We start from the raw sequence: 22,500 nt of genomic DNA on the forward strand, positions 1-22,500 counted from the left end.
GGCCATATCTAAATCACACTGCACGTTTTTGACTAAAGGTGAACTGTGCTGAAACCCCGTTGTAAATAAAGTTTTACAGTGTGCATCTGCACACAATCAGTGTCATGTTTTAACAGCTTTTCAGTGAAAATGATAATAAATAACATAAAACTGCATGAAACTTCTATTTTTCCTAAAATCAGGAATCCTATCACAACTGCAATATTTGTAAATCTGATTTTACCGAGACGCTCAGGCTCACAGCCAAAAGCAACACGGTGTAAACACTGCAGTTTGACCACAGATCACGACTGCAGGCTGACTCCTGTGACTCCAGCCAAGCTGGAGCTACGCTAGGCTAGGCTAACATACAGGAACTACGTTAGGCTAGGCTAAAATACAGGAGCTACGCTTGGCTAGGCTAAAATAATGGAGCTACGCTAGGCTAGGCTAAAATACAGGAGCTACGCTTGGCTAGGCTAAAATAATGGAGCTACGCTAGGCTAGGCTAAAATACAGGAGCTACGCTTGGCTAGGCTAACATACAGGAGCTATGCTAGGCTGGACTAAAATACAGGAGCTACGCTAGGCTAGGCTAAAATACAGGAGCTATGCTAGGCTGGGCTAAAATACAGGAGCTAGGCTAGGCTAAAATACAGGAGCTATGCTAGGCTGGACTAAAATACAGGAGCTACGCTAGGCTAGGCTAAAATACAGGAGCTACGCTAGGCTAGGCTAACATACAGGAGCTACACTAGGCTAGGCTAAAATACAGGAGCTACGCTAGGCTAGGCTAAAATACAGGAGCTACGCTTGGCTAGGCTAAAATAATGGAGCTACGCTAGGCTAGGCTAAAATACAGGAGCTACGCTTGGCTAGGCTAACATACAGGAGCTATGCTAGGCTGGACTAAAATACAGGAGCTACGCTAGGCTAGGCTAAAATACAGGAGCTATGCTAGGCTGGGCTAAAATACAGGAGCTAGGCTAGGCTAAAATACAGGAGCTATGCTAGGCTGGACTAAAATACAGGAGCTACGCTAGGCTAGGCTAAAATACAGGAGCTACGCTAGGCTAGGCTAAAATACAGGAGCAACGCTAGGCTAAGCTAGTATACAGGAGCTACTTTAAGATAAGGTAGGCTAACATCGGGAAGCTATGCTAGGCTACAGGAGTTATGCTAGGCTAAGCTAGGCTAAAGTTTCCATGAGTTGATTTGTTAGCAGGACGTCTCAAAAAGGTCATGGGTTAAGACAAAGTTGAGTAACTTTTCATGCTAATTGGTCAGAAGGGAGTGTGGCAGTGGGCGTGGCCTATCATGTGAGGGTGCATGAGTCCAGCAATGCTCCCTGAATCAACCACACACACGTAAACGTTTAATGTTTAATGAATTCATTAAACTTAAAAACATGACCTTCAGTTTACAAGTTTAATTTGATCGACTGTGAAGTGGAAACTAGAGGGCGCTGGTGGGATCTGACCTCTGACCTCTGACCTCTACTGAGGAACATGTCTCTAATGTCTCAGAGCCTTCACTTTGACCCCGCCCCTCTGTGGAGGCCCCGCCCCTCTGTGGAGGCCACGCCCCTCTGTGGAGGCCACGCCCCTCTGTGGAGGCCACGCCCCTCTGTGGAGGCCACGCCCCTCTGGTCCCCACAGGGCCTCAGCCCGGCTGGCAGACGGCAGCGTGTGCTCAGGCTGCTCTGGCGGCAGATCAGCTGATGTGGCGGCGTCACACCTCCAGAGATTTGCGGCTGGCGTGCTAACCTCTCGCCACGTGACATCACAGCCCAGCCACAGGCCGTCTGACTGCTGTCTTTCTGTTCCTGCTACATTAATGGATGAATGATAAGGAGCCTGTCTTGCTCAGGATTTGATTTTCATGTCTGTTTTTTAAGGGTAACTCATCTGGATTCCCTTATTTTTGAGTCAGCCTGCTTATTCCGATCAGAATCAGAGAAACTTTATTGATCCCTGAGGGTAGAGTGACTGCAGCCACTCAAATTCTCAATAGAAGAATATAAATAAGTATATAAGTCACTCACTTTCTTACTTTTCCAATGTGATGTGAGACTGGCTGGGGAAGGGACAAACCCTAACCCTTTATTACATTCTGGACCAGGGGAGTCAAACTGGTGCCAAACTGGTGTCAAACTGGTGCCAAACTGGTGCCAAACTGGTGCCAAACTGGTGCCGAGAGGCTGCAGGTTTTCATTCCAACCCAAAACTCTTCTCGGCCTCCATGGCACCAGTTTGACTCCCCTGTTCTATACTAACCCTAACCCTAACCCTAACCCTAACCTAATCCCCCCTGGGTTGTGATGTGGGTGAGCTGCAGAGGTGGGCTCGGTGTGGAGGACTCACCAAAGCGTTTTCCTTCACCTTCAGGTTCTCCAGCACCACGTTCCCTGCAGACACAAACAGAGCAGAGGCGGCGTCAGCCCGGGGTTCTGGCCCTGATGCTGACGGGTCGCGGCGTGACGGACACGTGACCTTTAAAACCAGACGAGAGGAGGCCGGCCGCCGCCTCGCGCTCACATCACAAGGATACAAGGATACAAGGATACAAGGATACAAGGAAGTTTATTTGTCATTATACAACAGGTTGAATAATGACATTAAAGTGTGTTAAAACCATGGTTTGGCCTGTAGGCCTGTAGGCCAAATCTTCTCTGCACAGAAACACATCGGCCCTCTGGGGTCAAGAATGCAGGATTTATTTAACCCTTGGAACAAAATTCCCTTAATTTCTTTTCAAAAATAAGAAGAGAGAAGGTTATGTTTTAAAAGACAAAAGTAAGAATCTGAATTTAAAAAAATGTATTAATGATTAATTTATAAATGTTTAAAAGGCTAAAGGGTTTCTGTGAAAATTAAATTTGGCTTGTGGACTTTCTGCAGCCGAGGCCAAAGGGCTTCTGGCAAAAACACAGCAAACTGACAACACACACACACACACACACACACACACACACACACACACACACACACACACACACACGCGCACACACAGAGTCAGACACAGTCCCTATCCTTTCAAACAGGCTTTCATCTCAGAGTAATGTTACGGCCTTAGATTTTCAGTTTAATATTTGTTTTTCATATTTATTTTATCCTTGTATTCATTTTATTTTATTGACTGTGTTTGTCCTGTCACTGTAGCAGGAATATTAAAAATATCTTTCTAAAAAACCCTCTGAAACCTGTGACAACAGCTGTCCTTTACTTTCGGTTCCACATTCCTCCCTGTCTGTTGTTTGTGTGTGTGTGTGTGTGTGTGTGTGTGTGTGTGTGTGTGTGTGTGTGTGCGTATTTGCGTATGTGTTGATTTTCTAGTAGTGCTTTACTGATGTCCATGTTGGCTAATTTTGCCAAGCATGTTTTTGTTTTTGAAAGGTATTCAGTGAATTTCTGCAGATGTCTTGAACTCTGTGAGGTCGAGCCAGAGAGAAGAAGAGCCTGAAATCAAACTATTCCTCATGTGGCTGAGGACCGCCTGGGGGGCCCAGCGCCTCACTTTGAAAACCCTGCAGGCCTGAGCTGCACTGCAGTCTTCACGTCTCTGGCTGCAGAAGTGGTGATGCTCAGTCACAGGAAACAGGAAACAGTCTTACCTCATCTGCCTCACGACGGATTAGAAACCGTTTCACAAGCATCAAACATGACACAGCCACCCTCCGCCGAACCACCCTCTGTGTGACCAACTACACACACAACATGGGGTTTAAACACTTCTGACACCCTGATACACCCTGCTGACCCCCTGCTACACCCTGCTACACCCTGTGACACCCTGCTACACCCTGCTACACCCTGTGACACCCTGCTACACCCTGCTACACCCTGTGACACCCTGCTACACCCTGCGACACCCTGCGACACCCTGCGACACCCTGCTGACCCCCTGCTACACCCTGAGACACCCTGCTACACCCTGAGACACCCTGCGACACCCTGCGACACCCTGTGACACCCTGTGACACCCTGAGACACCCTGAGACACCCTGAGACACCCTGTGACACCCTGTGACACCCTGATACACCCTGTGACACCCTGATACACCCTGTGACACCCTGAGACACCCTGAGACACCCTGTGACACCCTGATACACCCTGCGACACCCTGCGACACCCTGCGACACCCTGATACACCCTGCGACACCCTGCGACACCCTGCGACACCCTGCGACACCCTGAGACACCCAGTGACACCCTGCGACACCCTGCGACACCCTGCGACACCCTGATACACCCTGCGACACCCTGATACACCCTGCGACACCCTGCGACACCCTGATACACCCTGAGACACCCTGTGACACCCTGATACACCCTGATACACCCTGCGACACCCTGCGACACCCTGCGACACCCTGAGACACCCTGTGACACCCTGTGACACCCTGCGACACCCTGCGACACCCTGATACACCCTGTGACACCCTGATACACCCTGATACACCCTGCGACACCCTGCGACACCCTGCGACACCCTGATACACCCTGATACACCCTGCGACACCCTGATACACCCTGATACACCCTGTGACACCCTGATACACCCTGCGACACCCTGCGACACCCTGATACACCCTGATACACCCTGCGACACCCTGATACACCCTGATACACCCTGTGACACCCTGCTACACCCTGCTGACACCCTGAGACACGCTGAGACACCCTGCTGACACCCTGCTGACACCCTGCTGACACCCTGCTGACACCCTGCTGCACCCTGCTGACACCCTGCTGCACCCTGCTGACACCCTGAGACACCCTGCTGACACCCTGCTGCACCCTGCTGACACCCTGCTGACACCCTGCTGCACCCTGAGACACCCTGCTGCACCCTGAGACACCCTGCTGACACCCTGAGACACCCTGAGACACCCTGCTGACACCCTGCTGACACCCTGAGACACCCTGAGACACCCTGCTGACACCCTGAGACACCCTGAGACACCCTGAGACACCCTGAGACACCCTGCTGACACCCTGCTGACACCCTGAGACACCCTGAGACACCCTGCTGACACCCTGAGACACCCTGCTGACACCCTGAGACACCCTGAGACACCCTGCTGCACCCTGAGACACCCTGCTGACACCCTGAGTCACCCTGCTGACACCCAGTGACACCCTGCTGACACCCTGCTGCACCCTGAGACACCCTGCTGACACCCTGAGACACCCTGCTGCACCCTGCTGACACCCTGCTGCACCCTGCTGACACCCTGCTGCACCCTGCTGACACCCTGAGACACCCTGAGACACCTGAGTCACCCTGCTGACACCCTGAGACACCCTGCTGACACCCTGCTGCACCCTGAGACACCCTGCTGCACCCTGAGACACCCTGAGACACCCAGCGACACCCTGCTGACACCCTGAGACACCTTGAGACACCCAGCGACACCCTGCTGACACCCTGCTGACACCCTGAGACACGCTGAGACACCCTGCTGACACCCTGCTGACACCCTGCTGACACCCTGCTGACACCCTGCTGCACCCTGCTGACACCCTGCTGCACCCTGCTGACACCCTGAGACACCCTGCTGACACCCTGCTGCACCCTGCTGACACCCTGCTGACACCCTGCTGCACCCTGAGACACCCTGCTGCACCCTGAGACACCCTGCTGACACCCTGAGACACCCTGAGACACCCTGCTGACACCCTGCTGACACCCTGAGACACCCTGAGACACCCTGCTGACACCCTGAGACACCCTGAGACACCCTGAGACACCCTGAGACACCCTGCTGACACCCTGCTGACACCCTGAGACACCCTGAGACACCCTGCTGACACCCTGAGACACCCTGCTGACACCCTGAGACACCCTGAGACACCCTGCTGCACCCTGAGACACCCTGCTGACACCCTGAGTCACCCTGCTGACACCCAGTGACACCCTGCTGACACCCTGCTGCACCCTGAGACACCCTGCTGACACCCTGAGACACCCTGCTGCACCCTGCTGACACCCTGCTGCACCCTGCTGACACCCTGCTGCACCCTGCTGACACCCTGAGACACCCTGCTGACACCCTGAGTCACCCTGCTGACACCCTGAGACACCCTGCTGACACCCTGCTGCACCCTGAGACACCCTGCTGCACCCTGAGACACCCTGAGACACCCAGCGACACCCTGCTGACACCCTGAGACACCTTGAGACACCCAGCGACACCCTGCTGACACCCTGCTGACACCCTGCGACACCCTGCTGCTAAGCAGAGCTGTAACTGGAGGTGGGCGGGGTGTTTCTCCAGGTGTCTCAGGTATTCTCCTCCAGGCCGACCTGCCCTGCCGGTCTCGCTGCTCTGCTGCTTCCTCTCATGAGGCACAAAGGAAAAACCTGTTCTGTCATTCCAGCAGTGGCGGCCTCTCCTCTGTTGTTTTGTGAAACAGGGCCACTCCTCTGCACAAATCATTTCCCAGAGTTTTCATTTCCCAGACAAACTCGGTGACTTGTGTGCGTGTCACAGGAAGTCGTGTTTGAACGACTCAAAAGACAAACAGCTCAGATTCTCAGTCTCAGATAATGTTTTTGACCTGTCTGGGCTTCCATACACACGTGACCCTGCAGAACGCCACAGCGGGACAGCGGGGAGGTGCTGCAGTCTGAGCACAACATGAATTCAGTTCATCATCATCATCATCATCAGGAGTGTCCATACAAGTTCATCCTCAACCTGCTGCTCACAGCTGAGAGCCAGCAGGCCTAAACCCCAAACTAAAGTGTCCTTTCTATGTGTTAATCTGCATGCCTAGAATTAGCAGATTACAGATTATTTGAAATCCATATGATCCACTGTGTAAATCAGACCGCTTCAGAGCTGCTGGAAGGTTGATTTTATCACTTTGATAGAACCAGGCTAACAACTCCCATAGACTTCAAGTCTTTGTGCTAAGCTAACAGGAAATGCTACCCATAGGAACTGAACCACTGGACGCACAGAGGAGAAGATGGAGTAAGTAAGTAAGTAAGTAAGTAAAATTTTATTTATATAGCACCCTTCGCACATTATCTGGTCACAGTCTGGGGAAGTCAGGGAATGGCCAAAACGTTGGAGTGTTCCTTTATATCATAGAAAAAGTCACAGAGGACCTGGCCTGCCTGTCAAAGCATAACACACAGCGTCACTTCACATATAACGTGAAGCTCATCCACGGATGACTGTCAGCACATGGAGGCCACAGGAGAGGAGAGGTGTTTTCCACTTCAGTTCACTCGACTGCTAACATCTGAACTCATTTCAGCCTAAATGAATTTCAACTTGATGACATTCAGCATGCATGTCTGTCTAACTCGGTGTACATGAGAGCAGTGGAAGTTCCCAAAGTCAAACTCCGTGCGTGCAGACATACTGGCTGAATAAAGCTGATTGTGGTTCTGATTCACATGAGAAAAAGCTGCTTCATTAAAGCAGGTGGAGCCCAACAGGGCAGATGTTCCTCCAGTTTGGTGACTGGAGGGTGTGTTTCTATCAGAGCAAATCTGTAACACACACACGCACGCACGCACGCACACCCACACCCACACACACACACAGCTGGAGGCTGTCTTACGGAAGAAAAACACATCTAGAAAGTGAAACTGCCTTACCCCGACCCGCCAGAGCCTCCAGTCCTGCAGCGGGACGTCATTAGTGGCATTATTTCTTATTGTTTCTAAAATGGAAGTCTGACGGCGTATTAAAGTCATTATAGGGAGGAAAAAACATTATAGAGCTGCGGGAGGAGGGGTAATATTCTGAGTGAAACCTCAGATATTCTCTGAGATTAAAAAGGTAAATTTACAAGGGAAAATGCATACATTTTATGAGGAAAAAGCTTGGAAAAACAGTTTTTCTTTTGCTTTTTTTGGGTCAAGAATCACATTCACTTCCTTCGCTGCATCTGGATCTTGGTTTCTTGAGTCAAAAAAGTTTTAAACTATTAGAAAAACTACCAGAAAAACTATTTTTCCAAGTTTTTTTTCTCATAACATTGTGAGTTTTTTCTCATAAATTTACAACTTTAATCTCAAGAATTTCTACATTTTTTCTTGCATATTTGTGACTTTATAATCTAAGAATATTCGAGGTTTTTTCCTTGTAAATTTGTGAGTTTTTATATTAAATTTACTACTTTAATGTCAGAGAATTTCTGAGTTTTTTCTAGTAAATGTACTACTTTAATCTCAGAAAATTGGAGGGTTTTTTTCTCAGAATATTCCCCCTGCCTTCCCCAGCTTGATCTCTGTCCACTCTGCAGACAGGGAACCCAAACTGTGGTCAGAAAACACTGATCCTTCATTGTGCAAACTTCTTGTGAAACAAACTGACAGCTTTGTGTTTATGTGTTTGTGTTTATTATGTGGGAGCAGTTTGGGACCAGCAGCAGAGCCAGAGCTACAATAGCACCTTGCAGCCGTGCTGATGACAGTCTCTGCCCTAAACAGCAGAGAGGACAGGCCGGGTGTCGGTCACGGCAGCCCGCTATCACCCTGCAGCAGCCGGCAGGCGGTTTGTTCACGCCCGCTGCAAGCTAGCGCGAGGCGTGACGGTCCAGAATAGACACCGTGCCGAACCCCGTTCACACATCCGGCACGTTAACAATTATTGATCTTTGCCGATTATCAAGGCCACACTGAAACAGAACGAACAAAGACTCTTTAAAAACAGAAGCCACTCTTCAATTCGGCTTATTTATAATCCACCAAGTAGCGCTCACTTTTTTAAGAGAATGGACTTTAGAATGGCTTCACGCTGCTCGCTCCCGCCCGCCGCGCTGTGTTGTGGTGAAGGAGGGGAGCGGGTGAACAACAGACGCACCAATAACAAAACTCGTTTTTTTTTTTATTAAATGAAGAAGTGCTTGGTGAGTTGGATAATGCCGAATTAAAGAGGCGATCTTGTTTCGTCATATGCCGTCTCATGTAAAATGATGTGAATTGTGATGTGCCTGTGATGAGCGCTGAAATGATAAAGCAGCAGCTTTCAGAATGGAGCCTGGCCGCAGGTCCTCCGCACGGCTCGCTAGCTGCTAGCTAGCCGCTGGGCGCTGCTTACCTCCCCAGATGCCGATCTTCAGCTGAGACTTGTCCAGGTTCTCCACATAATCTCCAATGAACCTGTTGAGCAGGTCGCTGACCAGCGACTCGAACACCATGTCTGCCCGCCGAGCTGCCCTGTGCGGGGCCGGCCAGCTCTCCTCGGCTTCACCTCCTGCTTTCCTGCTTCACCTCCTGCGTTCCTGCTCCGAGGACCTCAGGAGAGACGGGAGCCCTCAGCGATGCGCTCTGGGATCGGCTGCTGCGCGCTCGATTAGCGCTGCCTGGGTGTTGACACAGAGCTGGAGGCAGGAGAGCATCGATCTGGCACGGAGCCGCAGGTCAGGTGAGAGTGACTCAGAGAGCCTGGCCGCCCTGACCCGAACCCGAACCCGAACCCGTGTGAGGAAGAAAGTACTTTCCCCGATAATAATAATAAAAAATATTGTTACTCAGAAGAGAAATACTTTCCTTAATTTCTTAATTCCTCAATACTTAATTTCCGAGGGGAAATTGCTTTAATTCTCAAGAGAATTAAATTATAAGAAATAGAGAAAAAAAGAAATATAAAAATATGTGCCCAGGAATTTGTAAAAAAAAAAAAAAAAAAAAAAAAAGTACATTATATATAAATATGTGCATTAGTCATACAACATATTACAACAATAAATACAGAAATAAAAATTTGATTTGAAAATGTAAAAAATATAAACCCTAAACAGTAGTGGTGGTGCTATTTGTGCTGGTCTAAACACAGAACATTAAATATGTTTCATCTACTGCACATCTGCACCAGGCCACTTCAGATAATAGCTACTCTCAAAAGTGTAAAATCACTTAAAAACTGTAAATATAAATTCATTTGGACAAAACAATCTTTATATACATATTTTCGCCTTTTGCAGCACCTTTGAAAGAGGCAGAGTGTGTCTTGCTGGTGTTGTGTTTGGGTGCTGGAGCAATAAAATCCCTTGACCTCTGACCTTAAGAGGGGACGTGAGAGAACAAAGTTAAATAAAGATGTAAAATTGTTGTTGTTATTATTGCCTATAAACAGAGCATTAAATATGTTTGACTATCATTCATTAAATCATCAGTGCACTGCACCAGAGCAATTTTATGTTTTATCAAAGTGGTCATGCTCTCGAAAGTACTAAATTAAATTAAAATTTCCCTGAAAATGCCTTGATGCTTATTTTTTGTAACAGTGGACCATCACACTGCCCTGGTTCAATTCATTTAGTGCAGCTAAAAAGGACAGAACGATATTTTGCATTTGTATTTTGTAAACAAGGCTCAGATTCTCTCTTTTGTCATATTAAACCGTATGAGCACTTCTTCTCATATTTTTGTCGTGTACACTGTTTGGTGTCTGTAAAGATCAACCTCTCCTCAGTGAAATCACATCTTCAACACACAATACTTTTTCTGCTCTTTTAATATTTTTGTGTCATTCCAAACTTTGAGCTAAAAAGCAGGTAAAAAATCATGTTTACACAGACAGGCGTGTTCCCACAGCCAACACGGTGAGCAGCAGCACCTCACAGTCTCCCAGGACGTAGTCCCTCTTCATGCTGGACGTCTTGTTGACCACTTTAAATCGCAGCGACCTGCTGCCCACTTCCTGCTGGTCGATCCCGTCGAAGAAGAAGTCCTCGTTGAAGATGGGGCTGCGGCTCCTCTTGATGACGGAGCTGCGCTGCTTCTGGAGCTTCCCCGGCAGCAGGCACACGCTGACGCTGCAGTTGATGCCTCTGGGCTCCACCGCCGCGGGGTACAGGCCCTCGGCACTGATCAGCCTCACTCGGAGCCTCAGGTTGTCAGGGCAGTACTCCGCCGACAGCTGCAGCGCCCCCTGCCTGCCGACCGGGATCAGGCTCTCCCTCGCCGCCTTCTCCCTGCACGGCGGCGGCTCCGCAGGGAACACCACCGGAGGAGCCCGGCTGAAGGTGGCGGGAGGCGGCTCCACCTGCCCGTCCAAAGCCCTCCGCGCGGCGCTGGGGCTGCTGTCGGTGGAGCTGCTCTCGTCCGTGGACAGCGAGCTGTTCCGCGACAGCGCCGCCCTCCGGACGGCCCAGGACAGCAGCCGCTCATGGCTCTGGGCTTTCAGGGGGGAGGGCCTGGCCAGCAGGGGGGAGTTAAAGGGCGAGGACTCAGCCGAGGAGGTGGTGTCGCTGTCTAGAGTGCCCTGCCGGTGCAGCGCCGTCACCCTGGGCGACTGGAGCCGGGATGTGAGCTTGTTGAGGCTGAAGGAGGCGCAGTGAGGAGGCCGGGTGGCGGCGGCAGCGCTTGAGGCCCGGCTGCGAGGAGGCACCAGAGGGAGGCTGCAGGAGCCCGGCTCACAGTGGAACAGAGACTCCTTCCTGCGGGTGTGAGGGCTCTCCAGGAGGGTGCAGAAGCCGTAACAGGTCTGGGTTTTGGTGAGGTGCGGCAGGGAGAGCGCCGCCTGGCTCAGAGGGTCGGCGTTGGTGCTCTCCTCGTCGCTGAAGCCGCCACCATCATTCAGCAGCTCGTCCACGTCCTCCACCTGGATGATGTGACGGCTGAAGGTCTCTCTGGCCGACACCTTGCTCTCCGAGCTCCCGGCCACAGATGATGGCGCCCTGGTGGCGGCAAGGTGCCTGGTCCAGTTGGGCGTCCTGAGCTCCTGCATCTTGGGAGGGATGCAGAACTCTGGGATGGTGCTCGGGGTGATGATGTTGGGACACAGCAAGACTTTCTCCTTTTTGTCCCAGGCTATTTTCTCCCCAAACATGATGTTGGCCAGGCGGACACTGTAGTCCGCAGGGAAGGAGAAGTGGTTCTGATCCACAGAGACTCGGATCTGATCCAACACCCACATGGGTCTGCAGGAGGTCCCGTTCAGAGCCACAAAACGTCCACAAGACAGTGTTTTTTACTTGAAATTCAGATGTGCAAAACAAAAAAGCATCAAATCAAATCAAATCTTGCCGAAGCTGACTGGATAGATCTCCAGTCGATTTGGTTTGCCGAGAATATTTAAACCAAAGAATCTCCTCGTGAAGCTGAAGATCAGACCACACCGACAAAACGAGAGGTCTGCTGCTCCATCTGAAACACACAGAGCCGTATGTGTGTGTGTGTGTGTGTGTGTGTGTGTGTGTGCTGTGGCTGCTGCAGACTGTCAGCCTGTTTAAATAGGACAGGAGATACTGAGGTGTGTGTGTGTGTGTGTGTGTGGGGGGGGGGGGGGGGGGGGGGGGGGCATGCCCTGCCTCCAAGTCACATGCAGGAAACACACACCATAACATTGTGGCATATGTCTGCCTGCTCAGCAGCGCCCCTCGGCGGCGACACCTGGGAGCATCACAGTGACAGTTTTTTTACCATCAGCATCACATGTGTTTTGGTCAGATGCTTTTTTAAAAAAAAAATTTATAAATAAAACATAAGTGTAAAATGTAAAGATTTGAAGAACCACCTTTTCCTTTTATTGAGGCACTGCTCTACTATTTTTTTTTCTCTAAACAGAGTTTCTGTTGGAAATATTTGGTACAAACTGATAGATTTTTCTAGATGTCTGTAGTTCACACATATTGTTATAAACAGGTCCAAACATAGAAAAAGACCTTTTTCCCCAGAAAACATTATTTAACCCGTGACATTTCAGGCATCTAACAGAATTAGATCATTTTCTGATCTCCAAGGGAAATGTAATCATTTGGCAGCAAATCATATGGCATGCATTACAACAGAAAGATAAAGAAGGTCTTTATCACATCATATGAAATCAAAAGTGACACATGTTTTTTTTATGTCGATCAGTGACTTCACAACACAGATCACGTGCCAGGAACGCATTAAGACAAACAAATAAAGACACTGTTGACTCTTCATTTAGGCAGGGAAGAAAATCCAGATTATGTGCAGAAATAGATCATTAATCAAAAATGATCAATTTGTTAGTCCCGTTGGCCGGCCTGGGCTCTGTGCCTCTCCTGACCGGCCCAAGCCCCGCAAACTAGTTAAAGGGGACTCAGATACCTGGAGGATCAGAGGCCTGCACCATAAAGCTGGATTAACATAGTCAGGCTTTCTCTTACTTATCTGGCTTCACTTAACGAGACATCAGCACTCAGGATTTTCGGTACCATTAAGCCGGTTATCAACTCACTAATTCAACCCAGGCTTTCCAATCTTGATCTGTGCGCGCTCACATAAAAAGGGCGGAGTTTGCTGCATGCGACCAATCGCAGACATGGAAAAATCCACCCGAGCCGCATACGTCACAACCGAGGAGTAGACAATAACCATTAATAAATACGAGGAATATAAATCAATAATCCAGGCAAAAAGCAACACAGTTGCAGCTGCCAAAAGCCGCAAGGAATGGTGGCAAAAAAATCGCCGACTGTGTCAATGCGTAAATTAGTGGGATTATAATATTACTTCCCCACCATGACGGCACGAGTAGATCTGACTACAGTAACATTTGTATTCAGTAAATCAATGTGTCTCCCACTCAGCCACACACTCCTGCAGAGGAACTGGCCCTCTCTAACAGTGAGGGGCGACTCTCGCTGGGCCGCTGCCCTCAGTTTGAGTTTCATCAGAATCGTCACTTTGATTCAACTGGTTTTGATATTTCATTTTATAAAGCATCTGACGCCTCGTGTTTATTCTGCTGGTTAAAATATTATTTCACTGTCACTTAAAGACAGTAAAACATTTAGCATCAACTCCCATGTGGACTTTTCAGGGCAGCCAGCCTAAATACTAAATATGAGCAAACTAATGGAAACCTAAAGGAGCCCAGAGGCTGGCCTGGATTTTATCAGGCTTTTATTTAACCCTCTGAATTAAATTCCCCTAATTTATTTTCATAAACATTAAAAAAAAAAAAAAATACAAGAAGAATTGTAGAATGTATTAATTTTAATTTTAATTTTATAAAAGAAGAAGAAATGGAAAATGGGCAGGCCATTTCCCAGAGAGCTGATTGGTCAGTAGGTGGGGCTTTTCTACCTGCTGAGCTCTTATCCTGAACTTCACCTGCTCCGGAGCAGGTTAGGTGTTCAGCATACGTTACCACGGCAACGTAGCCCGATAAAAAGTAAGCCACCTTTATGGTACAGAAAAGCCAGGGTTAAGCCTGAAGTTAGCTCGCTAAGCCGAAATCCAGCTTTATGGTACAGGCCTCAGGTTAGCAAATCTGTCTAATTGTTATCATTATTCTTGTTTGCTTTTACTTCAGAGAAAGCAGTGGCATGTTAACCAAGCAAGACACAGACATCTGATGAGAACAGTACAGGCAGTCTTGACCCCCCAGTCTTCACCAGAAAGATCACCTCCCCACATCTTAAGGTATACCTTTAAATTGAGAGGTTACAGTGTAGTAGGTATAGTATGTTGTTTCTGATGGCATTTTTGATTGTTTAAAACATGAATTGAAATATACTGTTTTATTTTCATTGTCTTTGTTTTTGCTAAAGTTAGAATGAGATGAGATTTTTTTTAAGCCCCATGGGGTTTTCTCACCTGCATAATCTGTTTCTTTGCTTGTCAAAAGGTTTGATTTGTTGTTGTCTGCACATAAATAAATAAAAATAATAAATAAATAAATAATGTCTTGTTGTGAAGTCATTGGTGTTATACATGTTTTTTTCAGGGATGTGATATTATAAATGTATTTTTTAAAACTTTCTAGCAATAATTTGTTTGTTGATTCATGATGTAATCATTGTTTGATACTTTTGAGTTAGTATCAAACATGTTATTTGTCAATCCTTTAATTGTTGTTGGTTTGACAGAAAACAAAACTGTGGTGCAAATCAAATGTGTTCCTTCACGGTTGTTTAAATGTGCAATATTATCATAAAAAAATAAGATAATCAAATATGTTTCATGGTCTTATCACTCCATTAATATGCCTTTAACTAACTATTCAGGCTGTGTTGAGAAAAAATATTTTTATAAACATTTAATGTTGCTTACATTACTGGTAACACCAATGACAAAAACACGGCACACTAATTCTTTAGTTAAATGTATAAAAATAATAAAAATACTTTAAGCTTGACTTGTTGTGGATTCATGAAGTTAAGAAGTTAGTTATTGCTGTTAAAGATGTTTTAGGGGTGTAAAAAGGAATGCATTTCAGCAGATTTGTATCACCCAGGTTCCACCTTTTCTGGAGAATGACCCGCCAGCAATCGTCACCTGTCTCCCCGGGGCCAGAGCTGCCAACATAGAGGCTAGCCTCAGGGTGCTGGCTAATAGGAACAGTCACTTGGGTAAGGCACACTCCAAACACACTAGCTATGACAACTCAGTTCAGCATATCGGTACCAACGATACAAGGATGAGGCAATCTGAAGTCACTAAGAGTGGCACAGCCAGGCCATGTGACTCTGCCAGAAAGATGTGTCGGCATCAATCAGCTGTCTCTGGCCCCCTCCCAATCAGGGGTAATGATGAAAGGTATAATAGATTAGTATTACTAAATCGCTGGCTGGTGCAGCTCTGTGCAGATGAGGGATTCTCCTTTGTAGACGACCGGCCCTCCTTTTGAGGCGGACCTGGCTAAAGGTGGACGACCTGCACCCAACTGGGCACGGCGGAGCTATTTTATCAGGCAACAAAGACAAATGTTTGAGTCAGGGCCAACACACACCTCTAGAGCAGGCCAGGCTGCAGGGGTTTAGAGACTCTGCTAAAGGAAAAGCCATTAGAAGGCACTGAGTCCCAGGGGTCTCTCACTCCTTTTCCCCATCCTAAGGTGAATGTGGCTAGGAATTCAGTTTCTGTAAATGTAGCAAAGCCTGAAGTAGTGTGCCAGTGGGCATCCACTCTTCCATCTCATCCACCAACCCTCAATATCTCCGACAAGGCCCTTGCAGTAGTGGAATCATTCAAATACCTCTGCAGTTTCCTCTCCAATGACTGCAGCATCGAAAGGGAGATACAAAACCGGATCAAACAGGCATCGTCTTCACTCGGAAGACTGAGAAGAAGGGCCTTCCAGAATAATGACCTCATCCTCCACACTCAAACATCTGTTTATTTGGCAGTAGTCATAACAACTCTTCTCGCCACCTGAGGATGCTTGAGGCTATCCATATCAGATGCCTACAGTGCATCGCTTGCCACGTAAAGTGATGTACGGCCGCCGCTCAGCATCAAGGATGTCATCCTGTTTTGTTGTAAACATGTTGGCATGTAAAGCCCTTTGAGACTGTTAACAGCGATATTGGGCTCTAACTAAGCTCAAATTTGAACTTGAGCACTGCCCCTTATGGACAAAACACTGAACTGCACTGTGTGTTTCTGGATGTGGCTGGACTTTAAATCGATACCGACTTTGGTTTCAGCCTCTCCTTAATAAAATGTACTATTTAAGATTTTCCCCCAAACGCCTCACAGCACCACAATTGCGTGCCTTTTGCAGACTGGTGCTGCATCAATGAACCGAATGATCAATAACATATCATCTGTACCTCAATGAGTTTTAATTCAACAAAACTGCAGATAAATAAGTGGATATTCTCTGTGATTATTTTATTTCCATTGTCCAACTTGAGAATGTTTTCTAGAACCTTCAACCTCATTCAACTCATCAAATAAACTTTTTAAGGAACTGAACTTAAATTTGTCTACAGGTTTCTCCGCATTTCTTTGTATTAGATTGCTCAAAAGTGGGATAGCAGCTAAGGTGGCAAAACCTTTTTTAGTGTGGCAGCTGCTGTCCCTTTCCACCGCCTCGATCCACCATGGACCCATCATCATTTTGTACTAGGGCGCTATATCACAACTTAATACAGTACTCCCAATATCAAGAACAGAACAAATGAGGGATTTTGGTGAAATTAAATACACATTACAGCAAAATACATTACATAAGAAACAAAAATTACAAAGATTAGTAGTTATTTCTTCAATCTGTTACACACACATCCCATCAAAGCAGAATATTCCAGGTCTTATCTGGTCAGGTCTGAGCCGTCTGAGACAGCAATACAGTGTGACTTTGTGTTTTTACCTGTGAAGTGTTTTTTTTTTTTTTTTTTTTTAATTATTATTATTTTTTCACTTATTTGTGTTGCTTCCTTGGTTTGCTATACAATTTATAATGAATATTTACATTGATCAGAATTTACAATGACCTGAAAAATACAACACATTTTCAAAGGAAACTTGTTTAATAAAATGAATAAAAGTGCGTAGCGTGCATAGTTACCTCTGGCAGAAAAACATTATGAACTGAGTGTAGTCTGACCTGAAATGTGACACAGTTCAAGAAGAACAGTGAAGAAAGAAGGCAAAAACACATGCATTTCAGTTAAACAGACTAAAGGTGCTACATTAATAATTAGACTTTAATAGTTCTCTTGAACATAATTTGAGATTTTTTATGGGTATTGATAAGGCCTATCCCTTTGGAATATTTTTTCTTCTCTGTTGTTTCACTTTATACTCTTATGTAAAGCACAGTTTGAAATGTACAGTATAAGTACTTCTTTTGACTTGTGTTAACGAGCTCATGTCAGCTCAGGCTGCTGCTCTGCTGCCATCTAGTGGCTCAGCTGTGACCTTTCAGCTTTTTTTCCTGTTAAACTGATAGAAAATCAGCTGCTTGTGTTTCACACATTTATATATATGTATATATCTATCTATCTATCTATCTATCTATCTATCTGTATCGATCTATCTATCTATCTATCTATATATATATATAGAGAGAGAGAGAGAGACTATCTATATATATATATAGAGAGAGAGAGAGAGAGAGAGAGATAGAGAGATATCTATATCTATATAGATATATAGATATACATATAGATATAGATATAGATATAGATATATACAGTCCACTGACATCTCTATCTCCACCAGGGCAGACCTGTCACTCTTGCTCCTGCTCATTGCGCCCTCCAGAATGATGAGGTTTTCAGAGCAGCCGGGAGCTTCAGTTAAGCCCACAGAGTTTCATCCTACCGAGATGTGAAGTGACCTCAGTTGCCGAAATCAGTAAGCACAGCAAGTGTTGTCCACCTTTCTTAATACAAACAGTGATGAATCATATGTAGATAGGACTTGGGTTTTTTGTTTGATTTTCTTAAAGGTGGAGACAGGATGTGACATTTTTAATTTAGCATCAAGCTCATTCCAAATCTGCTGTCCTCTGGTGCGTTTTAGCCTTCGATGTTTCCAGTGATTAGGTGTTTTTCTTTCGTGTCACGGGGGTGCAGAGGAAGGCAGATTGGGATGAGATCACATCATTTCTGATTTAGTTTATGAGCAACCTGGTACATCATACAAGCATTCTGGAGGTAACTGTACTCTGCAGGCCTCAAGAGATTATAACAACGGAAAAGTGGTCTGGTATAAGAGAATTAAACTCAGACCACGATGAGGAGCGTATGACTTTCTTTTGAGGAATCTGTAGCTTTTTTAAGTATTTTGGAAATGTGTTGCACCAAATGACATTACATAATTTACATGAGACTCGAATAGGGTTATGTAAAGGGTGAGAAGTGCAGGGAGTGGGAGAAAATGTCTCAACTTTAAAAACAAACCAATATATTTGGAAATTTTTCCTGTTAGACCATCAACATGATATTTGAAATTAAGAAATTCATCGATGAGGATCCTCAGGATTTTGTGGAGCTGACTCTTACAATATCCTGTCCATTTCTTTTGTGACAGACATGCTCAGTATCAGTTTGATTTTTGTTGGAACAAAACACAATGTAGTTTGTTTTGCCGATATTAAGAGAAAGTTTATTACATCTAAACCAAGTGTCTACTTTCATAAGCTCACTATTTAGGACTTGGATTCTTGTGGGACAAAAACAAGTCGGTGTCATCAGAAAACAATACTTTATGCAGTAGGAATTAACTAAGTCATTAATGTAGAAGATGAAGAGAAATGGCCCCAAAATGGAACCTCATATTTGATGGATTTGTTTAACGATTTGTAATTATTTACATAAACATATTGTCTCCAAAACAAGTAAATTGTAACCAATTAAGTGCTAGGCCTCTGATGCCATAGTGATACAACTTCCTAACTAGGATGTCAGGATCAATATTATGTCAAATGCTTTAGATAAGTTAGGGTTGTGACTCCCCACAACAGGAGCAGGCCAGCAGGGGGCGCCGCACGGCTTCACCTTAACTGGGAACCGCTAACATGTCGAGGCGTGTTGTTCTGCAGGTTCGTGGCAGAAAGGTCACGGACGAGGGCGGAGCCTTTCCTCTCCAAAACTCACCTGGCAGCCATAACCCTAACCCTTAACTTTAACCCTTAACATAACCTTAACCCTTAACTTTAACCTTTAACATAACCCTAACCCTTAACTTTAACCCTTAACATAACCCTAACCCTTAACTTTAACCTTTAACATAACCTTAACCCTTAACTTTAACCCTTAACATAACCTTAACCCTTAACTTTAACCCTTAACATAACCCTAACCCTTAACTTTAACCCTTAACATAACCTTAACCCTTAACTTTAACCCTTAACATAACCTTAACCCTTAACTTTAACCCTTAACATAACCTTAACCCTTAACTTTAACCCTTAACATAACCTTAACCCTTAACTTTAACCCTTAACATAACCCTAACCCTTAACTTTAACCCTTAACATAACCTTAACCCTTAACTTTAACCCTTAACATAACCTTAACCCTTAACTTTAACCCTTAACATAACCTTAACCCTTAACTTTAACCTTTAACATAACCTTAACCCTTAACTTTAACCTTTAACATAACCTTAACCCTTAACTTTAACCCTTAACATAACCTTAACCCTTAACTTTAACCTTTAACATAACCTTAACCCTTAACTTTAACCCTTAACATAACCTTAACCCTTAACTTTAACCTTTAACATAACCTTAACCCTTAACTTTAACCCTTAACATAACCTTAACCCTTAACTTTAACCTTTAACATAACCTTAACCCTTAACTTTAACCCTAATCCACATGGCCCAGACTGGAGGTGGAGGAGGAGGGAGAGATCCAGTGGATCACTCCTAAAACCTAACACACACTGTGTGTGTGTGTGTGTGTGTGTGTGTGTGTGTGTGTGTGTGTTTCTCGAGGCTTGTCTTATTGTTTGAGTTATAATAGCAGTCTTACAATACTGTATTTTTGTTTTAGGCCCCCAGGTGACACAGGTGTGTGTGTGACAGAGGTGTGTGTGTGTGTGTGTGTGTGTGTGTGTGTGTGTGTGTGTGTGTGTGTGTGTGTGTGTGTGCGTGTGTGTTTCTCGAGGCTTGTCTTATTGTTTGAGTTATAATAGTGGTCTTACAATACTGTATTTTTGTTTTAGGCCCCCAGGTGACACAGGTGTGTGTGTGACAGAGGTGTGTGTGTGTGTGTGTGTGTGTGTGTGAGCGAGGCCTTGCTGGTCAGTTCAAACATCACCACACACACAAACAAACACAGACGCAGGCGGCTTGCAGCTCGAGGCTCATTTTTATTGATGGTTCATGAAACTGAAAACGTTCTCTCCAAGGCCTCAGTTGGAGGCGATGGTCTGGTCCATCCAGGCGCGCAGCTCGGTGACGCGGGCGTACACGCCGGGCATGCTGGGAGTGCAGGTTCCGCTGCCCCAGGACACGATGCCCACCAGAGTCCAGGCGCCGGCCTTCTGGCAGACCAGGGGGCCGCCAGAGTCGCCCTGAGACAGAGGAGAGGTCAGAGGTCACAGCGGGACGGGACTTTACAGAATTGCCAATAATCGGTGTTATTGATAGGAGCGAAGCGGCTGAGAGAATGCTAAGCCTTCACCCACCATGCAGGAGGAAGCTCCGGAGGCTCCGGCGCAGATCATCAGGTCGCTGATCTTGTTGCCCCAGTAACGACGGCACTGCTCGTTAGTGAGCAGGGGGAGAGCAGCCTGCTGCAGGAGGGCGGGGGTGTCGGGAGCTGCACGCACACACACACACACACACACACACACACACATTGAAACATCAGCACAACACATAACCAGTGACATCAGTGTGCCATTTAAAACACATCTACCAGCTAATAACATTTAGTGATCAAAGAGACAGACATGCTGGGTGCAACACAGAAGAAAACAAAAAAGAATTATAATGTGTAATGATGCATTCAGGGTTCCAGTTACTGTGGGATAAACCATGTCCTCTCAATGGTTTCACTGACAGTGTCTCTGTGTGTCCAGCTGGCCCCTGTAGTGCAGAGCACCGTTCATTTTGTGCTCAGAATATTGATTTCTGCTGGACTGTGATCGTGAAGATTGGATTGGATTGTAAGTGACAATAAGATTTGATTTGTTTTCTGTCTTTTCCTCAACCCCTTTCAACTTTTCTGTTTTATTTTTGGGAGATTTTCCTGATTTTTAATGTTGCAATTAATCCTAAATAATGAGCCGTAATGCCTTAAAATGTGTCTCATGGTTCATTTCTTGTGATTGATTTTGATTGTCAGATTTCTTGTTAAACTGCCAGCTGCAGCAGGCGGTGTGTGTGTGTGTGTGTGTGTGTGTGTGTGTGTGTGTGTGTCTCACCGTTGTGGCGGGTCAGGCCCCAGCCGGTGGTCACACACTTCATGCCTCCGGGGAAGTTGTCTCCGCTCTCGGCGACGCACACGGGGGAGACCCTGAGGCCCAGCTGGGCGGGGCTGGCCAGCCTGATGAGCAGGATGTCGTTGTTGATGGTGAAGCCGTTGTAGCGGGGGTGCTTGAACACCTGCAGCACACAGGAAGCTCTTTAGCTCCATCACAAAACTAAAACCAAAGTGATAACATAAATAAAAGGAGCATCCGACAGATCCACACTAACGACAGCTCCATATGCAGACGTGAATATTAATAAAATATCTAAAAGAGAGAACAATAGAATGCTTCTCATGAAATCTGCATAAACAGCCATGCAGCAGCTTGTTATTATTCTGTTATCCACAGTATTTTGGAAAAGCCTGGCAGAAGTTGGTCTTAAGGTCATAACTGCAAACTTATATGACATATTATGACATATTACATGTTTATTGCTCATTTCCAGGAGGAAAAGTAAATGAAGGCAGGAGGGAAATAGACTGGAGGACACAGGAAGTCAGACAGGAAGTCAGACAGGAAGTCAGACAGACAGACGGGTTACCTTGCCGACCCTCATGACCTGGATGTCCTCGGCGTTGGAGGAGCGGTCATGCTCTCCCAGGATCACACGGTGGGACGTCCTGCACAGGGATGGGTGTTTGAAAACATGACATATCCGAGAAAAAAAAATTACCTGACCGTTTTAAAAGTGTCAGACTGACTGATGATGTCTCTTACTGTCTCTGTGTCTGGGTTTATGTTTTATACTTATATATTTGTACTTATATAAACTTATATATTTATTTTGAGCTGCAGTTAAAAGAAAAACAAAAACAGAATTAAAGAGAAAAACAAAAAAGGAGTTGCAAAAGGACTTGAAACCTGGTCTGTGTGTGTGTGTGTGTGTGTGTGTGTGTGTGTGTGTGTGTGTGCTTG

General features: G+C 46.1%; 2 protein-coding genes across 2 annotated transcripts in view; both read right to left on the reverse strand.

The window, feature by feature from the left end:
• Positions 1-10,517: 10,517 nt before the first annotated feature.
• Positions 10,518-11,867, reverse strand: LOC115356764 (C2 calcium-dependent domain-containing protein 4C-like). Its single transcript, XM_030047991.1, has one exon. It carries the CDS (start codon positions 11,865-11,867, stop codon positions 10,518-10,520), a length of 1,350 nt encoding a protein of 449 aa, XP_029903851.1.
• An 8,653-nt stretch (positions 11,868-20,520) lies between these two features.
• The window catches only part of LOC115356769 (chymotrypsin A-like), a 3,369-nt gene continuing 1,389 nt past the window's right edge, over positions 20,521-22,500 (reverse strand). Inside the window, exons 4-7 of the mRNA XM_030047997.1 lie at positions 22,127-22,205; positions 21,538-21,718; positions 20,797-20,930; positions 20,521-20,682 (exon numbers count right to left, since the gene is read on the reverse strand). Coding sequence (XP_029903857.1) covers positions 20,521-20,682; positions 20,797-20,930; positions 21,538-21,718; positions 22,127-22,205 — 556 coding nt within the window. The remainder of the gene's footprint in view (positions 20,683-20,796; positions 20,931-21,537; positions 21,719-22,126; positions 22,206-22,500) is intronic.

Source organism: Myripristis murdjan, unplaced genomic scaffold, assembly GCF_902150065.1.
Source record: "Myripristis murdjan unplaced genomic scaffold, fMyrMur1.1, whole genome shotgun sequence".
NCBI lineage: Eukaryota > Metazoa > Chordata > Actinopteri > Holocentriformes > Holocentridae > Myripristis > Myripristis murdjan.

Bases quoted from the DNA above. Each gene is read 5' to 3' on its own strand.
- LOC115356764 (XM_030047991.1), bottom strand. From the start codon at position 11,867: ATGTGGGTGTTGGATCAGATCCGAGTCTCTGTGGATCAGAACCACTTC.